Genomic DNA, 14,816 nt, shown 5'->3' with positions numbered 1-14,816 from the left:
TTTGGTTTTGGCTATTCTTTAGTGTAAATCACTAATCTCTGCTATTTTCACAGGACGCACATTTCCAACACATCCATACTTCTCAGCACAGCTGGGAGCTGGGCAGCTGTCCCTCTACAATATTTTGAAGGCCTATTCTCTTCTGGACCAGGAAGTAGGATACTGCCAGGGCCTTAGTTTTGTAGCAGGAGTTTTACTACTTCATATGAGTGAAGAAGATGCTTTTAAAATGCTGAAGTTTCTCATGTTTGATGTGGGGCTGAGAAAACAGTATCGTCCTGACATGACAATTTTACAGGTACGATTTCTGTTTTTCTAATACAAGAATGTTAATGTTACATTATAATAAAACAATATAGGTAGCATTGTCAACATATGGAGTTGAACTTAAATTCACTTCTCAAGAATGGAGATGATGATCTGGAAGAAGAATATATCTTCTTAAATGGACAAGTTTCAAATAAAAAAAGGGTACCAGGGAAATCATGAAAACCATAACAACAAGAAATCTGCTATATGTTTTATGAGGTTCAAATGACCGTGCAAATAAGCCTGTCGTAGACTCATGGGTGACCCATCCTGGGTCTTCTAAGTGGTTTCTGAGTCTTTCTGTTCTTCACGAAAGTAAGTCCAAACACCAGTTGACAAGTATCTTTCACAGTTTCTAGTAAGAGTGTGAAACATGAATTTTGCTACTATGGCTGTTAAAACCTATTTAGCTTTGTTTTTATTTTTTTTTTAATTTTTATTCTTCATCCATGTAGATCCAGATGTATCAACTGTCCCGACTTCTTCATGACTACCATCGAGATCTCTATAACCACCTCGAGGAACATGAGATCGGCCCCAGCCTATATGCAGCTCCCTGGTTTCTCACCATGTTTGCCTCCCAGTTTCCCCTTGGATTTGTAGCCAGGGTGTTTGGTAATTCTTTATAAAAATTTCTATATGTTCTTTTTGAAACCTTGTGTTTGGAATCTTGTTATTAGGAATGGCATATCACCCAACCTGCTTCAGATATCCAGAAGTAGTATTTACTTTCTATTGATGAACAGAACAGCAAAACTGACTTCATCCTGCAGAGCATATAGAGTTTGCAATAAAATGGAAAGAGAAGAATGTATGACGGTTCCAAACTGCCCCATCTTTCCATCTGTTACCATTTCCCACCCTGTAATCACTTGTAGAGAGTGTGTAAGATTTCATGCCATGAAAGCATAGTGGTATGACAATGGCACTTAAACACCTAGAATTACTTAATTTCAGGCTGAAGAGAGACATAATCAAGGTGTCATCTCAGGAAATACATCCATTTACTCCATTATCATCATCTCCATTATCATCATCTCCAACACTGTGTCAGTGGAAAATGATTTGGAAGGTTATGTTCTTAGAATATGCACGGAGGTGGGTGGCTCTTACAGTTTAATCACGGATTTACTCTCCAGAAGCACAGAGCTTTTAAAATACTGTTGGTTATCCTTACACTTTTAGCCTGAATGATAATCTTCTTACTTTCCAAAAACTGGAAAATGTTTTGAAGCATATGGCGTTTAGGCTCCGAAGTCACTTCTGTTACCTATTTCTGGAATCTACAGAATTAGTGTTCTGTTTTTTTAAATTCACATTAAGAATTTACCTTTATGCTATTTTGTGGATGCATTCCATAGGTTAATTGATTGGTATTTGAAAGGATGCTTTATTTCCTTTTCTGTTACTTGTTTTTTGATTTTATTATGTTGTACTGGATCTTCCATGATGAGCAGGATAGAATGGAGCTCTCCTCCTGCTTTCTGTCTCCTAATAGGAATATATTTGCATTTTCCTTAGTCTCACTTAAGAGATGTAATTAATCAATTATTAATATTGACAATTTTCTGACTTTTAAAGTTATAGTCTCACCTACCACAGTAACAAATAATAAATGTAGATTCCAAGATAAGCCAACAAAGATTCAGTCCTGTTTCTGGTTAACATCATGCCACAAGTAGTGTTAGAAGAAATAACACTGATAATGATGGTGTATGCTAAGTAGAACTACATAACATCTGTAATTAACATCTTAACTCCAGAGAAAACGGTATTTTTATTTATTTTATTTATTTATTTTGTGGAACACTTAGGTTAACTTCCACTGACACATACCTAGCTGGCAACAATAATATTTAGAAACTAAATGAAGTGTTGTATGCAACTGTCACATACTGGGATCAGTTCATCTTTCGGTTATTCTTTATCACAGTATTGCACACGATAATAACAGTCTTTGCATTGAGCTATTGACTGCACTGAGGGTATAAAAGTGCCTTCTGTATCCAGTATATTTGGATTCCTGCCTTAATGTGCAGCTTAGTATTTTATCTGTCATTGAAGAATTGCAGAGCTTTAAAAAGCAAAGATTTTTACATTAGAATAGAGGGCAAAGATACATGATCTGCATATAGCAGATTTTAGGTCAAGAAAGAAAAGCATGTGTGACTGAAACTGTCACCTTGTTTCCTACAGAGAAAGTGCAGCATAACCAACATGTGCAAGTTTTTAATGTCTCAAAGTATTTAGCAGTTTCTTAAAACAATGTTTACTGGAACTATGTAAATAGAGAGCCCTGGGGATTCTTTTACATTAGAAAATAAAATCTTGTCTTCATCTGTGCTGAAGACTGAAGCAACGGCAAATCTGAAAGAGGCTGAGTCTCTCACTTTATTGGTGGCTGCTGTTAGCGTTATTACCTTATTACGTTATTCGAACCACATCTAACCCGTGTTCACACACTTTTGCAGAATGTGTGTATGTTTTCATTGCTCGTTTCTTGGAATTCTTGAGATGAATGTTGCCTTTAAAGACTAAGTAACTAATCTATAGGCTATTAAGACTGAGAGCACTGCCATTTTCTAACGTGCTGTCTATGAACCCTTGATATGTGAAGCCCTGCTGCTATTTAATGCACTTGTTACAGAACACTTCCCGTAGATTTACATAGAGCATATTTTTTCGATTATTTTACAAATAATACCTAAAAACAGTAGGCTAGAAAGAGGCTAACCTGTAGACTGTTTTATGAGTCAAATAGAAAAACTGCATTTTATCTTTTATTTATCTGTCCAGCTTTCAGCACTTCTGAGTAGAATCTAATGAAAGTACAGCATAACAAAGATGTATTCTTTAATACCCCTAGTTACTTATCAGTGGAGGAGACTTGATAGAAAAATGCTTATTTTGTTCCAAGATTATAGATAAAACTTGAATTTGAAATCCTCTAGGCTGCCAGTCACGCTGCCATTAATTTGGGTACCTTCGGGTTGCTGTCACTGGCTGGCAGCCCACCCAACAGGAAGCGTGGGGAGTGGATAACAAATGGGTCTTTGTTAAGTACTTGCTATTTTAAATGAGAGAAGGATTTCAGCCATGTATTACCAGCTCAGCTCATACAGGCGTTCGTTAACAACTTACAGGTCACCTTGAGTTAAACTACATGTCTTTGTGGGGCAGGTGCTGAGTCATAGATATGTGTTATTCTCAGCTCTGTTTTTATCACTTTGTGTTTCCTAGCTGGTCTTCAGCATTCTATGTCATAATATATAGCTTTCCCTATAAAGCTTTTTCCCATAATGTACCATTTCAGTATGCAATTGGGGCAGATGCCTACTCTGTTATCCCTTTCCAGTCATGGCTGCCTTTGGACTTCATGTTGAATCAGAGTTGAAAAACTTTACACCACTTTTAGGATGAATGGCAGCAAAGTGCAAGATTTATAGTTAGTTATTACTTGTGCTTTTCTTTCTCAAAGAGTGAGAAAGAGTAGTGGAATGAGTTGCAACTTCAACATAAAATGTAAAAGAACACAAGAGGGGGATTTCATTCTGATACAAATTTGGAAAGAAAATAAAAGGTTGTTTTTTACTAAGAAAGACAGCCAGCATTTTCATATGCTCTTTACTACATCAGAGATATCTGTGGTTTTGCTAGTAATCATTTCCCTTATTGTGTGTTTTTTTCTTCCTTTTTTTGATCATGAAGACATACTATTTGTTCGGTGTCATTGTGCTACTTCGTAAGTGATTGTGGCTTCATTCACAGCTTCAAATGCAAGGAAGGGGAAAAGTAAAGCCCTTTTAAAAATAAAAGTATACTTAGAAAATACAGAATAAAACTACATTATTTTTTCTTCTTTACAAGTGATACATAAAAGCAGTGGGCTAGAAAGAGGTTAACCTACAGACTTTTTTACGAGTCAAATAGAAAAACTGCTTTTTACTTTTTAATATCTGTCCAACTTTCAGCACTTCTCCTGAGTAGAATCTAATGAAAGCCCAGTGTAACAAAGGCTTGTCCACCAGTACCATTTCGTATGGTAGGTGCTTTTGCCTGTAGTGAATCTTTGGGTAAAACCAGTAGAAGATTCTGAGTTCTAGTAGCAGGAAAGTCAAATGCAAGGCAATGCTGTTTATACTGTGGACAGATGGGCTGGTGAGGACAAATGGGTTTGCTTCTTGTCTGATGCTTTGATTGCAGTCTTCTGTATCTTGCCTCTATAAAGACATAGGAAGTTTGTAAAGGAAAAGAAAGGCAGTTGAAGTGAAAGGTTGTTAAATACTGTGGCTTCAGTGTGCTTGATTGTATGCCAGGGTGCTGTCACTGCAGGGCCACCTGTAATATCAGCACTTAAGCTGTATTACTAAGATTTGAAGGTACTTATTCATGTAGCTATTAGAATATTAATGTAAGTGGTTGAGACACCTACTAAAAATAAGCACATGCCCATGAAACTTGATACTGCTGGAAAATGCGCGTTTAGTCTTGCGTGCTCAGCATTGTCTTACTGAGAACTTACAGCATTGTCCTCCAGAGCAGAAACGTACAGAACTTTGGATCTTCAGTTACTTCTTCAGGTGTAGTTCTTGCCCTTTGTTATGAAGATTTTAAATGTCATTGGGAGTAGAATTCTTTTCAAGTTCAGAACTGAAGACTTAGCAGTAAATTCCACAATTGCTGGTTTATTTCCTCATTCCCATGAACATTTCAAAAGAAAAAAGCCCACAAAACTACTACGTGCACAAAAAAAGTAGCAGTGCTGCCAAATGTGACTACCTGGCTTATTATATGTGTTTAGCTTAAATTTGAATCGGATTTATTGGATGGAAACTCACTGAACAAATTAAATAATTGATTGTTAGTCAAGTGTGTTGTTCACAGTAATAATGCTGATCCTGCAAGATGTCTAAAGCTATAGCCTCAGTAACAAAAGGACGTGTCTGGCAGAGTATATCTAGCCTCTAGATTGCCCCTAGGAGAAGTTGTTATCCTTGGACATTTTATTATTTTAATATTCTTGTCAAAAAATGTGCTTGCTTGATGTACTCTGTTTTTTGTTTGTTTTCACAGATATGCTCTTCCTTCAAGGATCAGAGGCTATATTTAAAGTGGCCTTAAGCCTTTTGGGAAGCCATAAGCCCTTGATTCTGCAGCATGAGAACCTAGAAACTATTGTTGATTTTATTAAAAACACTCTCCCCAACTTGGGTTTGGTACAGATGGAAAAGACCATTAGTCAGGTATGAAATAATGTGAAGGTATGAGTAGAATGCAAAAGAAATAATGCTTTTTTTTTTAACAAGGTCTTGGCAGAAAAACCCCAACAATGTATGGTGTTACTTCCAGCTGAGAAGAATTCTGTTATTGTAGTCCTGAAGGCGTTGAAATCTTTTGGAAGCATATGACTGGTGTAGTACCTCTATATTCTTACATGTACATGTTGGTTATGATCACTTTATGAGCCCTTAATTAAAATGTTTGCTTTTTTTGGAGGTGTGCATAATGGCTGTTATTGGCAGCAATACTACAACCCATATGCAGTGCACTCCACAAAAAAGCAGCAAGGTGTGCTAAAAGCCTGCTGAGTCTTCACATCTCCAAATAATCTTGCTCTCCAAGTCTAATTTCTGGAGCAAAAGCTGAATTACAGGAGCCTCACAAATGCTGACTTTGCATTTGCAAATGTAGAGACCACCTTTTGTTGCCTGTCTATAATGGCTGAAAAGAACAGCAGGTTGACATGCCCTGCAGTCCGTACTCAGCTCCATCCTCCTTACCCCTTCTGCAGCGTGGCCTTGGGTTTACATGCCATAGCTTAGCTTGCCTTCAGTTAGTTAGCTTTCAAGTCAAACTTTTGATTTGCCTCATGTTTCATCCCTTTCAAATATGATACTCTGGGTATGACGGCAGGGATTTCCCTCCCTTCTCAAGAGCAGAAAGGCTAGAAGTGGCAGAGGTCGTGAGAGGAGCTGACAGCCTGCCCTGCTGAATTGTACTGTTTTTTTCCAGAGATGCTCAGGGCATGCAGAAGGATAGAGTTCCGTATGTATAGCCAAACCCAGATGAAATGTGTTTCAGCCTTCAGTGTTTAGATTTGTATTTCTTCTGTACAACTACCTGAGATAATTTTTATAACACATGTAACAGGTGTCATAAACACCTCATAAACCTAATGCTTTCTTCAACTCTATCTAACAGTTTGTCTACAGTCCAGATGAACAAAATAAGAAATAACTCTTGATATTTGATCAGATATTTAAGATAGCATTTGTTTTTTTTGACTCATTTCCAAGAGGTATCAATGACAAGAGGTTTAAAAATAAAAAGAACAATATAATCATAGAATCATTCAGGTTGGAAAAGACCTCTAATATCATCTAATCCAACTTTTAGCCTAGTACTAAAGTCTACCACTAAACCACGCTACTAAGTTGTAAATCTACACGTTTCTTGAAGACCACCAGGGATGGTGACTCAACCACTTCCCTTGGCAGCCTATTCCAGTGACGCTCAACCCTTTCAGTAGAGAATTTTCTCCTAACATCCAACCTCAACCTCCCCTGGTGCAGCTTGAGGCCATTTCCCCTCGTCTTATCACTTAGTGCTTGGGAGAAGAGCCCAATCCCCACCTCGTTAATGCTAACCCATGAACTTCTAATTATGGGCTGTTTCCCAGGTGCATTTTAAAACCAACTTGAGTTTGGTTTCTAATATATTCTGTTATTTGCCACTTGTCCTTTTCCTTTAAATGCTTTTCCCCTGCTTTCAAGGGAGATAACTGTCTTGGGACCTTAGAATCATGTTTCCCGAGTAATTTGAAAGCAGGCATTTGCCAAAACCTAGAGAAAGGAAAATACAACAGCAGGACTTTTTTTCCCTTGGGTCTCTCTGTGCACCTCAATTTATTTATCTGCTTTTAAAATCCAAGATTTTATTAATACTCATGTATAAGATTGAGCACTCATTTCAGTGATTTGTCGTTAACAATTACAGAAATCTGCTTTTACGTTACGTAATGTTTAAGGTGTATTTGTGTGAGGATAGATTATTTCATTTTCTCTCAGTCTCTCAGAGTATAATAGAATCATAAATAAACCTAGCAATGTTTACTGTTTTTCATTTGAAGCTTTCATTTTGCTGTGCTGCTGGAAAAGTCTTAAACTTTAATGACACAGCGACTTGGACTGCACTTTTCTAAAGTGACATCTAATTCTGAATATGTCTAGGAGAGTTTATGCCAAGCTGAGATGCATTAAATTTGAAATCTAGAAAAGGGAATGCCCTACAAATTCTACATTTCTTGAAAGCATGAGTGATTTTGCTGAAGGCAGACAGTAAATTAGTAGCAAAGTTTTAAAGAGAATCCAGATCCAATGCCATTGTATTGAACTCTACTTCCTCAATCTTGCCATCTCCAGAGCAGGAAATGTAAATGTCAAAAATTGTCTTTTCTGTATACAGCAGTTAGGTATCCAAGTCTAGATCCATGGATTTAAGGCATTGAATGAGCTATAGTTTCAATCTTGACAGCACCTAATAACATTTCTATATACAACAGGTGTTTGAAATGGATATTGCCAAGCAGTTGCAAGCTTATGAAGTCGAATACCATGTGCTTCAGGATGAGCTTATAGATTCATCTTTAAATGACAATCAGAGACTGGATAAATTAGAAAAGGCAAACAGTAGCTTGCGCAAACAGAACTTTGATCTCCTGGAAGAACTGCAGGTACGATTTATATTTCCTATTTAATTAACACTCTAATTTATCAACCTTTTCAGAAGAGACCATCCCATAGTAAGGCACAGAAGAGGCTGGTGTTTGGTCTAGTGACTTAAAAGCTTAGTCGCTTATAGTTTTATTTCGTGTAGCATTTAAAGTTTAAAGAAATTCTCAGAGTAGGTTGTGGGTAGAGCATGTACTTGCAGTTAGTGAAAAGCTGATTCACTGTGCACTCTCATCTCTTGTAATTAAAATCATAGCTATAGAAGACTAAAAATACGTAAGGTGCCTTCACAACTTTTTTTTTTACGTTTTTCAGTCAGTGCTTTACTACTGCAGGGATACTGGTCTATTATGAAGGGGAAAGCTAATGCCAGTGTCACAGGTTAAGAGATGCATCAGCTATGGGATTTATTGTCTGTGCTCTATTTGCAGCTTCAAGCCTCTTGGTTATTGTCAAAGACACAGACTTTGTAAGGTAATAGGTGAGGGAAGGAGTTCAGGTTTCTCAGCCACTGGTCCTGTATCATGACTAAAGCCAGCCAACAATGCAGACCTAGATTGTCTTTCCTAACAAAAATCTGCTTAATATGTAAATTCTGACTGTATGAGATCTGAACCTGAACCTGTTCCAGGTGCTAAGATGAATCTTAGAGATCTCAGAACAAGAGAAACTCCTCTGCAAGACATTTTCATAAAGCCTCAGGCACAGAGGCAAGGAAATGGTTGAATGCAGCAAGGAGAAAAGGGATTTCTGGGATGAGATTCAAGATGAGATGTCCTATATAAATACCTGCACCAGGACATCTTCCACCCTCTTGCCCTTAAAGATTCTGCAGCCCTAAGCATTTTTTTTTAAAGCTCATCTTTGCTTGAGTGCAACTCAGCACCTAGCATCGTGGTGGGGAACTATCTGTAGTGTTGTGGCAGTCCCTTTTTCTTGTAGGTGGGTCTCACTAGCCTTCCTTTCCTATGGTGAAGGGCGACTCATTGCTGACATGAGGAAAATATATGACCAAAACATGTGGATCATGGTTTGTCAATATTTTGTCCCTAAAGTCTTAACTTGATAAGCCACCGTAATTACATGAAGAACAGTGGGCTCATCAGAAACTAGAAATACTTCCCTGATAGCTGAAAGCATCCAAGTGGTCTTTTGTCTTCAAATGTTATCCAGTGATGAAGCTTCCAAACAGATCTCTGCTTTTGTCAAAGCACCTCAGCTACAGGTCTCACGTGATAAATTTGAATGATCATATGCTTTGTTTCACCATGAATTAGAATGGCAATATGTGCAGCCTCTTGAAGGAGAATACACAAAAACTGGAATTTTTCAAGATTTCTTGTCTGTTTGTATGTTACACTAAATCCTCACCTTGCTTGCCTCCAAGTCCAGCATTTGTTGGACTCAACGTGTAGAAGAAAAGAGGTGTAACTAACAGGCTAAGTTGTCTTTGCTTTGCAAACAGTGTAGAATTCAACAAATGTGGTTGGGCAAAAATGTCTCCCTACTGACCCATGCAGAGACGTATCTTAACCTGCCATTCTTTGGTATGTAATTTGCAGACTTAATAACTTTCTCATTTGATCTACTTCACATTATATTGTAAGGTTAACTGTGAATGAGTCAAAGCAGTCAAGTTGAGAGAGGGAGGTTTCTTGTTACAGGGAACACTATAGTAATTGTCTAAAGTGCACAGATCTAATAGCATTCAAACTTGCATTTTACTTCTGCAATTTTCCATCATTTTGGAAACTATTTTATCAGTTATTAATTTCTTTTTTTTTTTTTCCTCTCTTCCCTCTTACTTTGAAAGGTGGCTAATGGAAAGATCCAAAACCTTGAAGCCACGGTAGAGCTTTTGTTGACTAATGAAAGCAAACTGAAGGAGTCAATTCTCACTCTTGAGCAGGAGCGAACAGCTTTGCAGAAGGCAGTGGAAGAGATGCGGAAAAAGATTGGTGATACCGACGAGAAACCTCTGCTCACTAGGCAAGAGCACCTGGACGCTGACTGAGATCTGTTGTTGTAACAGAGCAGGGAAGCTGAGCAAAAAAAGAAGGGAAGAACTGGTTCTTTTTGTCATGATTCATGGGGACTTGACACTGTCACCTTCATTGTACATGCTGTACTGGAGCAAAAAGCAAGATACAGGTGCGGTGGCTGCCCAGATCAGAGAAACTGGTTCCTCCGGGAGATGGCTCTTTCTTCTTAGTATGTAGAAATGCTATGAACAGTAAGATGCCACTTCATAATAAGCAAGAGAAACTTAATAGTGTGTGCATTCATACACAATATGCTGTAAAGATGTCATGGGTTCTTCCATAAGTGCTTCTAAACCTAAGTGCTTTGTTTGTTACATATTTTGTGTGTAGATCAGCACCATGCTAAATAGCACATCCTTTAGAAGCTCCTCTGAAGAAATATGGCAGTGTAAAACCTTTGAATGGATGGCTGCCTCGCTGCAGCTATGCAGTGGTAAAATTTGGAGAGTTTTGTGATTGGACTTGAGGTAATTTTGTCAGCGTAATTCCCCTGCAGCTTGACTTGGTTCTGTTAATTATGTTGTTTATGCCTCAGATAACTGTTTCCTGATGCGTAAAGGTGTCAGTCTATTGGACTCCAGAGAGCTGGACTTCATCATATGTAACTGTGCATAATTAGGGGTTGCCATCTGTTTTCATAAGTATGTCGTTTTAATATATTTCTGTTTAACATCCATTAGTTTAGTGTATTGTTAGTTGGCATTATCAGATAAACGTACGTAATGTATATAGTAATTGCGTTATGCTTAACAAAATACACTGACATTGGTTTGGTGAAGCCTCTCACTCTTGCAACATCATCCAAGGTTTTATATTCAGACTCTTCAAATTTCATTTTATTTATTTCTGATCTGCTGTGTGATGTAAAACATCATTTTGCTGGGAAGCTAATGCCCACACTCTTTTTCCTCTTTATTTGGTACTCTATGCCCACCCGTCCTCTGGGTAAGGTTATTCTTTAAGACTTTTTTCTAAGCATTGGAGGCATTTGGAGAGCTTCATGTTGTGTCAGAGATTCTTAAGCTGCTTCACGAAAGGTATGGCAGTTTGAATTAGGACACCATTCTTCTGCCTCTTTTAAGTATGATTACACATGTAAAAGAAATACCAGTTTCCTTAATACAGTGAAAGTAGTTTTCAGGCCAGTTGAAGCACCACTGCTACAAGTGCAATAATGTCCATGGATATCCAGTTGTTTGGGTTTGCTTCAGAATTAAATAGTGCTGTAGTTTTGTTTAATCCCCAAGCACAGAGTTAATAGTTATCAATGTGTTTTCTTGGTGGAGATTTACCCAGGAGATGTGATTTTTTTTTCCTTCTTAAATTGTTATTTTTATTTTTAAAACTTCAAAGCACCGAGTTTTGTTTTACTTTCTGACTGGCAGTGTAGAAAAGGTGTTGTTTTGCTTTTTCCCTTTCTCCATGGAAGCCCTTCTGATGCATTGTGATTGTAGTTTAACATTCACCTACTGTGCAAAACAAATACCTCTATGTAGTTCAAAAAGAAAAAAGAGAATTTACTGTTCAACTTCTAAATCTTTGACTCTGTCATGTCTTAAATATGGCTGGTTCTTGCAAATCCACTCAGTTTTCACTTAGTATTGAAAGTCCAGATAAATTAATTATTATTAATCCATTTACCTCAAAAGCTTGCTTTTTATTTGGAAATCCATATTGAAGCTCACACTTCATGTTTAAAACCTTGTTAGAATGGACCTCGTACTGTTAGAGCACTCCATCACGTTGCGTTTTTACACCATCGTGCCATAATTCATACACTGACTTTTTAACAAGAGCAATAAAAATAATAATCTATGCCTACATCAATGCTTGTAATTTATTTTTACATTTAAAAATAAAAACATAGTTTGCGGGATGGCAGGTCAGAGCTGTGTAAGGTGAGACTGTCCCTGAAACTGCAGTACAGTGACAATTAATGAAAACTCTGAGACCTCATAAACATGCTCAGGATCCAGTTGTGATCTTGGGACTTGCATCTGCGGATGCTGACGAAGGTGAAGCCCATCCTGCACGACTCCAGGGATGCATTCCTTTTTTTGGTGTTTTGCTTCTCTCAGGGTTGAAGGGGAGGACTACTTCTAGTACTTCATCAAGAATCTGCATAATTGCACAAGTGCACGGTGTAGATCAGAACTAAAGTAACTGTTCTCTGAATGTACAAATATGGTAAACAGATAATAAGGAAACGTTTGCTTTTGTAACCATAAAACTGTTTCAAATTCAGCAGGGAGCTGATTTTTCTATAGGAATATTCTATTTGTACATATGCAAATTAATAGAAATTTGTTAATCATGCAAATGTCTGGCAAGCATGGGGTCATACTATCCACGAGTCCAGGATCTGAGCACGAATAAAGTAGCTGAATTAAGACTTTCTGCCGCTTACACTGAACAGATATATAGTATATTGCTTCAGTATGTCTTTCCCCATCTTATGCTCATTTTTGTCACCAGGCCTCTCTAGGTCAAGGGGCCAAAGTGGAAGAATATGGAGGAAGGTGGTATTATGCACACAGTTCCCAGTTTTCAAAAAGCTTGGAGCTTTTCCCTTCAGAGGTATGAGAAGTAAGTAATTAGAACCATGAGGCAGTCCCAGGCACTTGCATCCTCCTCTTACACTATTCCACATGTGGACAGCCTTATGGATATGTAAAATTAGATTCCCTGTCGTCTGAGTAACAGTAATTGTCATCATATAGTGTCTTTCATGTGAGCAGGAATTTCTAATTCCAAACTGAATGTTCTAAAAACAAACAAACCAATACTCTGCAAATCGATACACTGATCCTCAGAAGGCATCCCAGCTGAACCATTCCTGGAAAATTCAAGTTGAAATAATCAACGTATTTTCCATCTCCCTTCTTCTACAGATGAAAATCTCCAGGACTGTTGCTTAGTTCGTGAAGAACAGAAAAACAAACAGCAACAGGGTGCTGCGCCAGGGTGCTAGTGCACGACGTTGATGCAGTAGTCCAGAAAAAGGTTAGTCTAAAACGTGGAAGGAACTAATGTTGTTATGTGCTAGAAAAAGGTAGTTACTGTAAATCTACAGCACTGAACAGCATAGCTGAAGGACCTGCTGTGGTATGGCACAGTGTGTCACACTGTTCGGGTTTGATTTTTTCCAGCTAGTGCACGTGGTAGTGTGTGGTAGGTACTTGAGACTCCTTGTGCTTCTGGGTGCCTGATGTACTTTTTGGAATTTTGTCTTGTTGTCTGTTTCCAGAAATCACTGCTTAATATAGAGTCTGAGAATGACGGTGCAGTGCCTATTGAGTGAGAAGGTCAAAAGCACTTCATGAAAGGCACATGTTTACAGGCCTTCCCTTGTTCAGAGCGAGAATTGAGTCACCAAGTTGTTCAATGACTTGCACGAAATATTACAGTTTCTTATCACTGGCACTGAAACGAAGATTTAAGTCATGGTCAAGCTGTCTAGCTAGTTGTCCAAAAGATTGTTCCAGAAGGTCTGTAATGTACTCAGCACTCAGCTGATTCTCTGCCCAAAGCATAAAATGTGAAGTAGAGTCACTGGAGCATTGTCCTTTCCTGGCAGCTTTACCTCACTCCCAACAGTAACTCGGTCCTGCTAAACCACACTCCTTACTGGGTCCTCTGCAGGTATCTAACACCTCCAGCTCTCGCTCGGTGTGCTGGAGCGGGTGCACTGCCAGCAGTTCTGGGTAGCAAGGATTGGAAGGTATCATCACTTGTCAACCAATATTCTTAGGATTATTATTTTTTTTTCAAATGTAGTAATCTTTGGTAACAACTGCTGTTACTCAGGACAAAGTCACGAAACTGCAGCCGAATCAAGGACAGTAATGTGGAGCACGGAGGACACCAACACTCATCATTTTCTCCTTTGGGAGGTGCTCTTACAGCACATAGTGGAACAAGGAACTGGATCCATTTTTTGAAGCTCAAGGCCACCCCAGTAGCTGCTGCAATTTTACTGTAAGCAAACAGCCTGGTACCTCAACATGGCACCGCACACCACTGCTTCTTAGCCAAGTGAGCTGGGATAGTGTCATGCCCTGAGCCCATTCCCCTTTCCCCTTGTCAGTAAGATGCTCCTCTTGCTTGCCTGCTGGTCACTCAGCCTTGGCTCGCTTTTCCCTTCAGGGCCACGCCTGCCCTCACTGCTCCCAACACCCAGCACAGAGCACAGCTCCAGTTACCTGTCTGCTGCTGAATCCAGTGCTGGTCTGGTCAGAGCTTGTTTCGGTGTGTCTGCGTGCCACTGTGCATTGAGCAAACACACCGATTCTCTTAGAGCTTGCGCAGGGACCTCCAGCACAAAAGTCACACTGTGTAGAAGGACCCTTATTAGTCTCCTACCTGCTGCAAAATACTGTGATCACGATCTTTTCTGCCTCAAAGAGGGTACCATGTTTACTTGCTATGTTGAGAACACCAAAAAAAGTGCCTAAATCAAAAAGAGAATGCATTTTGACTACAGCTGGATGAATGCCACGATCGCTGGAAGCAAGAGGCACCTTAGATCATTGTACAGTATTCACACAGTGTCACGCCCTGTGATGTGAAATATTTTTTCTTTAACAGAGCTTTACTCGCACAGGTACGTGGGAGGGAGAAGAATGCTGGCAGCCAAGCTAGCCGACAGGAGTGCAACCCAGGCATTGCCTTCAGAAGGCACATGTGTGGCTTACACCCACCAAGTTTTACATAACCTAAATTAGGGTGGATGACT

At 38.8% G+C, this 14,816-nt stretch overlaps 1 protein-coding gene across 9 annotated transcripts in view; it reads left to right on the top strand.

The window, feature by feature from the left end:
* TBC1D1 (TBC1 domain family member 1) overlaps positions 1-11,904 on the top strand; it is a 111,204-nt gene extending 99,300 nt beyond the window's left edge. For all 9 annotated transcript variants that reach the window (XM_035323540.1, XM_035323544.1, XM_035323542.1 and 6 more), the window contains 5 exons: positions 54-298; positions 765-924; positions 5,383-5,552; positions 7,871-8,041; positions 9,853-11,904. In XM_035323540.1, coding sequence (XP_035179431.1) covers positions 54-298; positions 765-924; positions 5,383-5,552; positions 7,871-8,041; positions 9,853-10,053 — 947 coding nt within the window. In that variant the 3' untranslated portion in view covers positions 10,054-11,904. The remainder of the gene's footprint in view (positions 1-53; positions 299-764; positions 925-5,382; positions 5,553-7,870; positions 8,042-9,852) is intronic.
* Positions 11,905-14,816: the final 2,912 nt, after the last annotated feature.

This window comes from Oxyura jamaicensis, chromosome 4 (assembly GCF_011077185.1).
Source record: "Oxyura jamaicensis isolate SHBP4307 breed ruddy duck chromosome 4, BPBGC_Ojam_1.0, whole genome shotgun sequence".
NCBI classification, from domain to species: domain Eukaryota; kingdom Metazoa; phylum Chordata; class Aves; order Anseriformes; family Anatidae; genus Oxyura; species Oxyura jamaicensis.
Note: the sequence above shows the minus strand (reverse complement) of the source record. Positions and strands in the feature narration are given on the sequence as shown.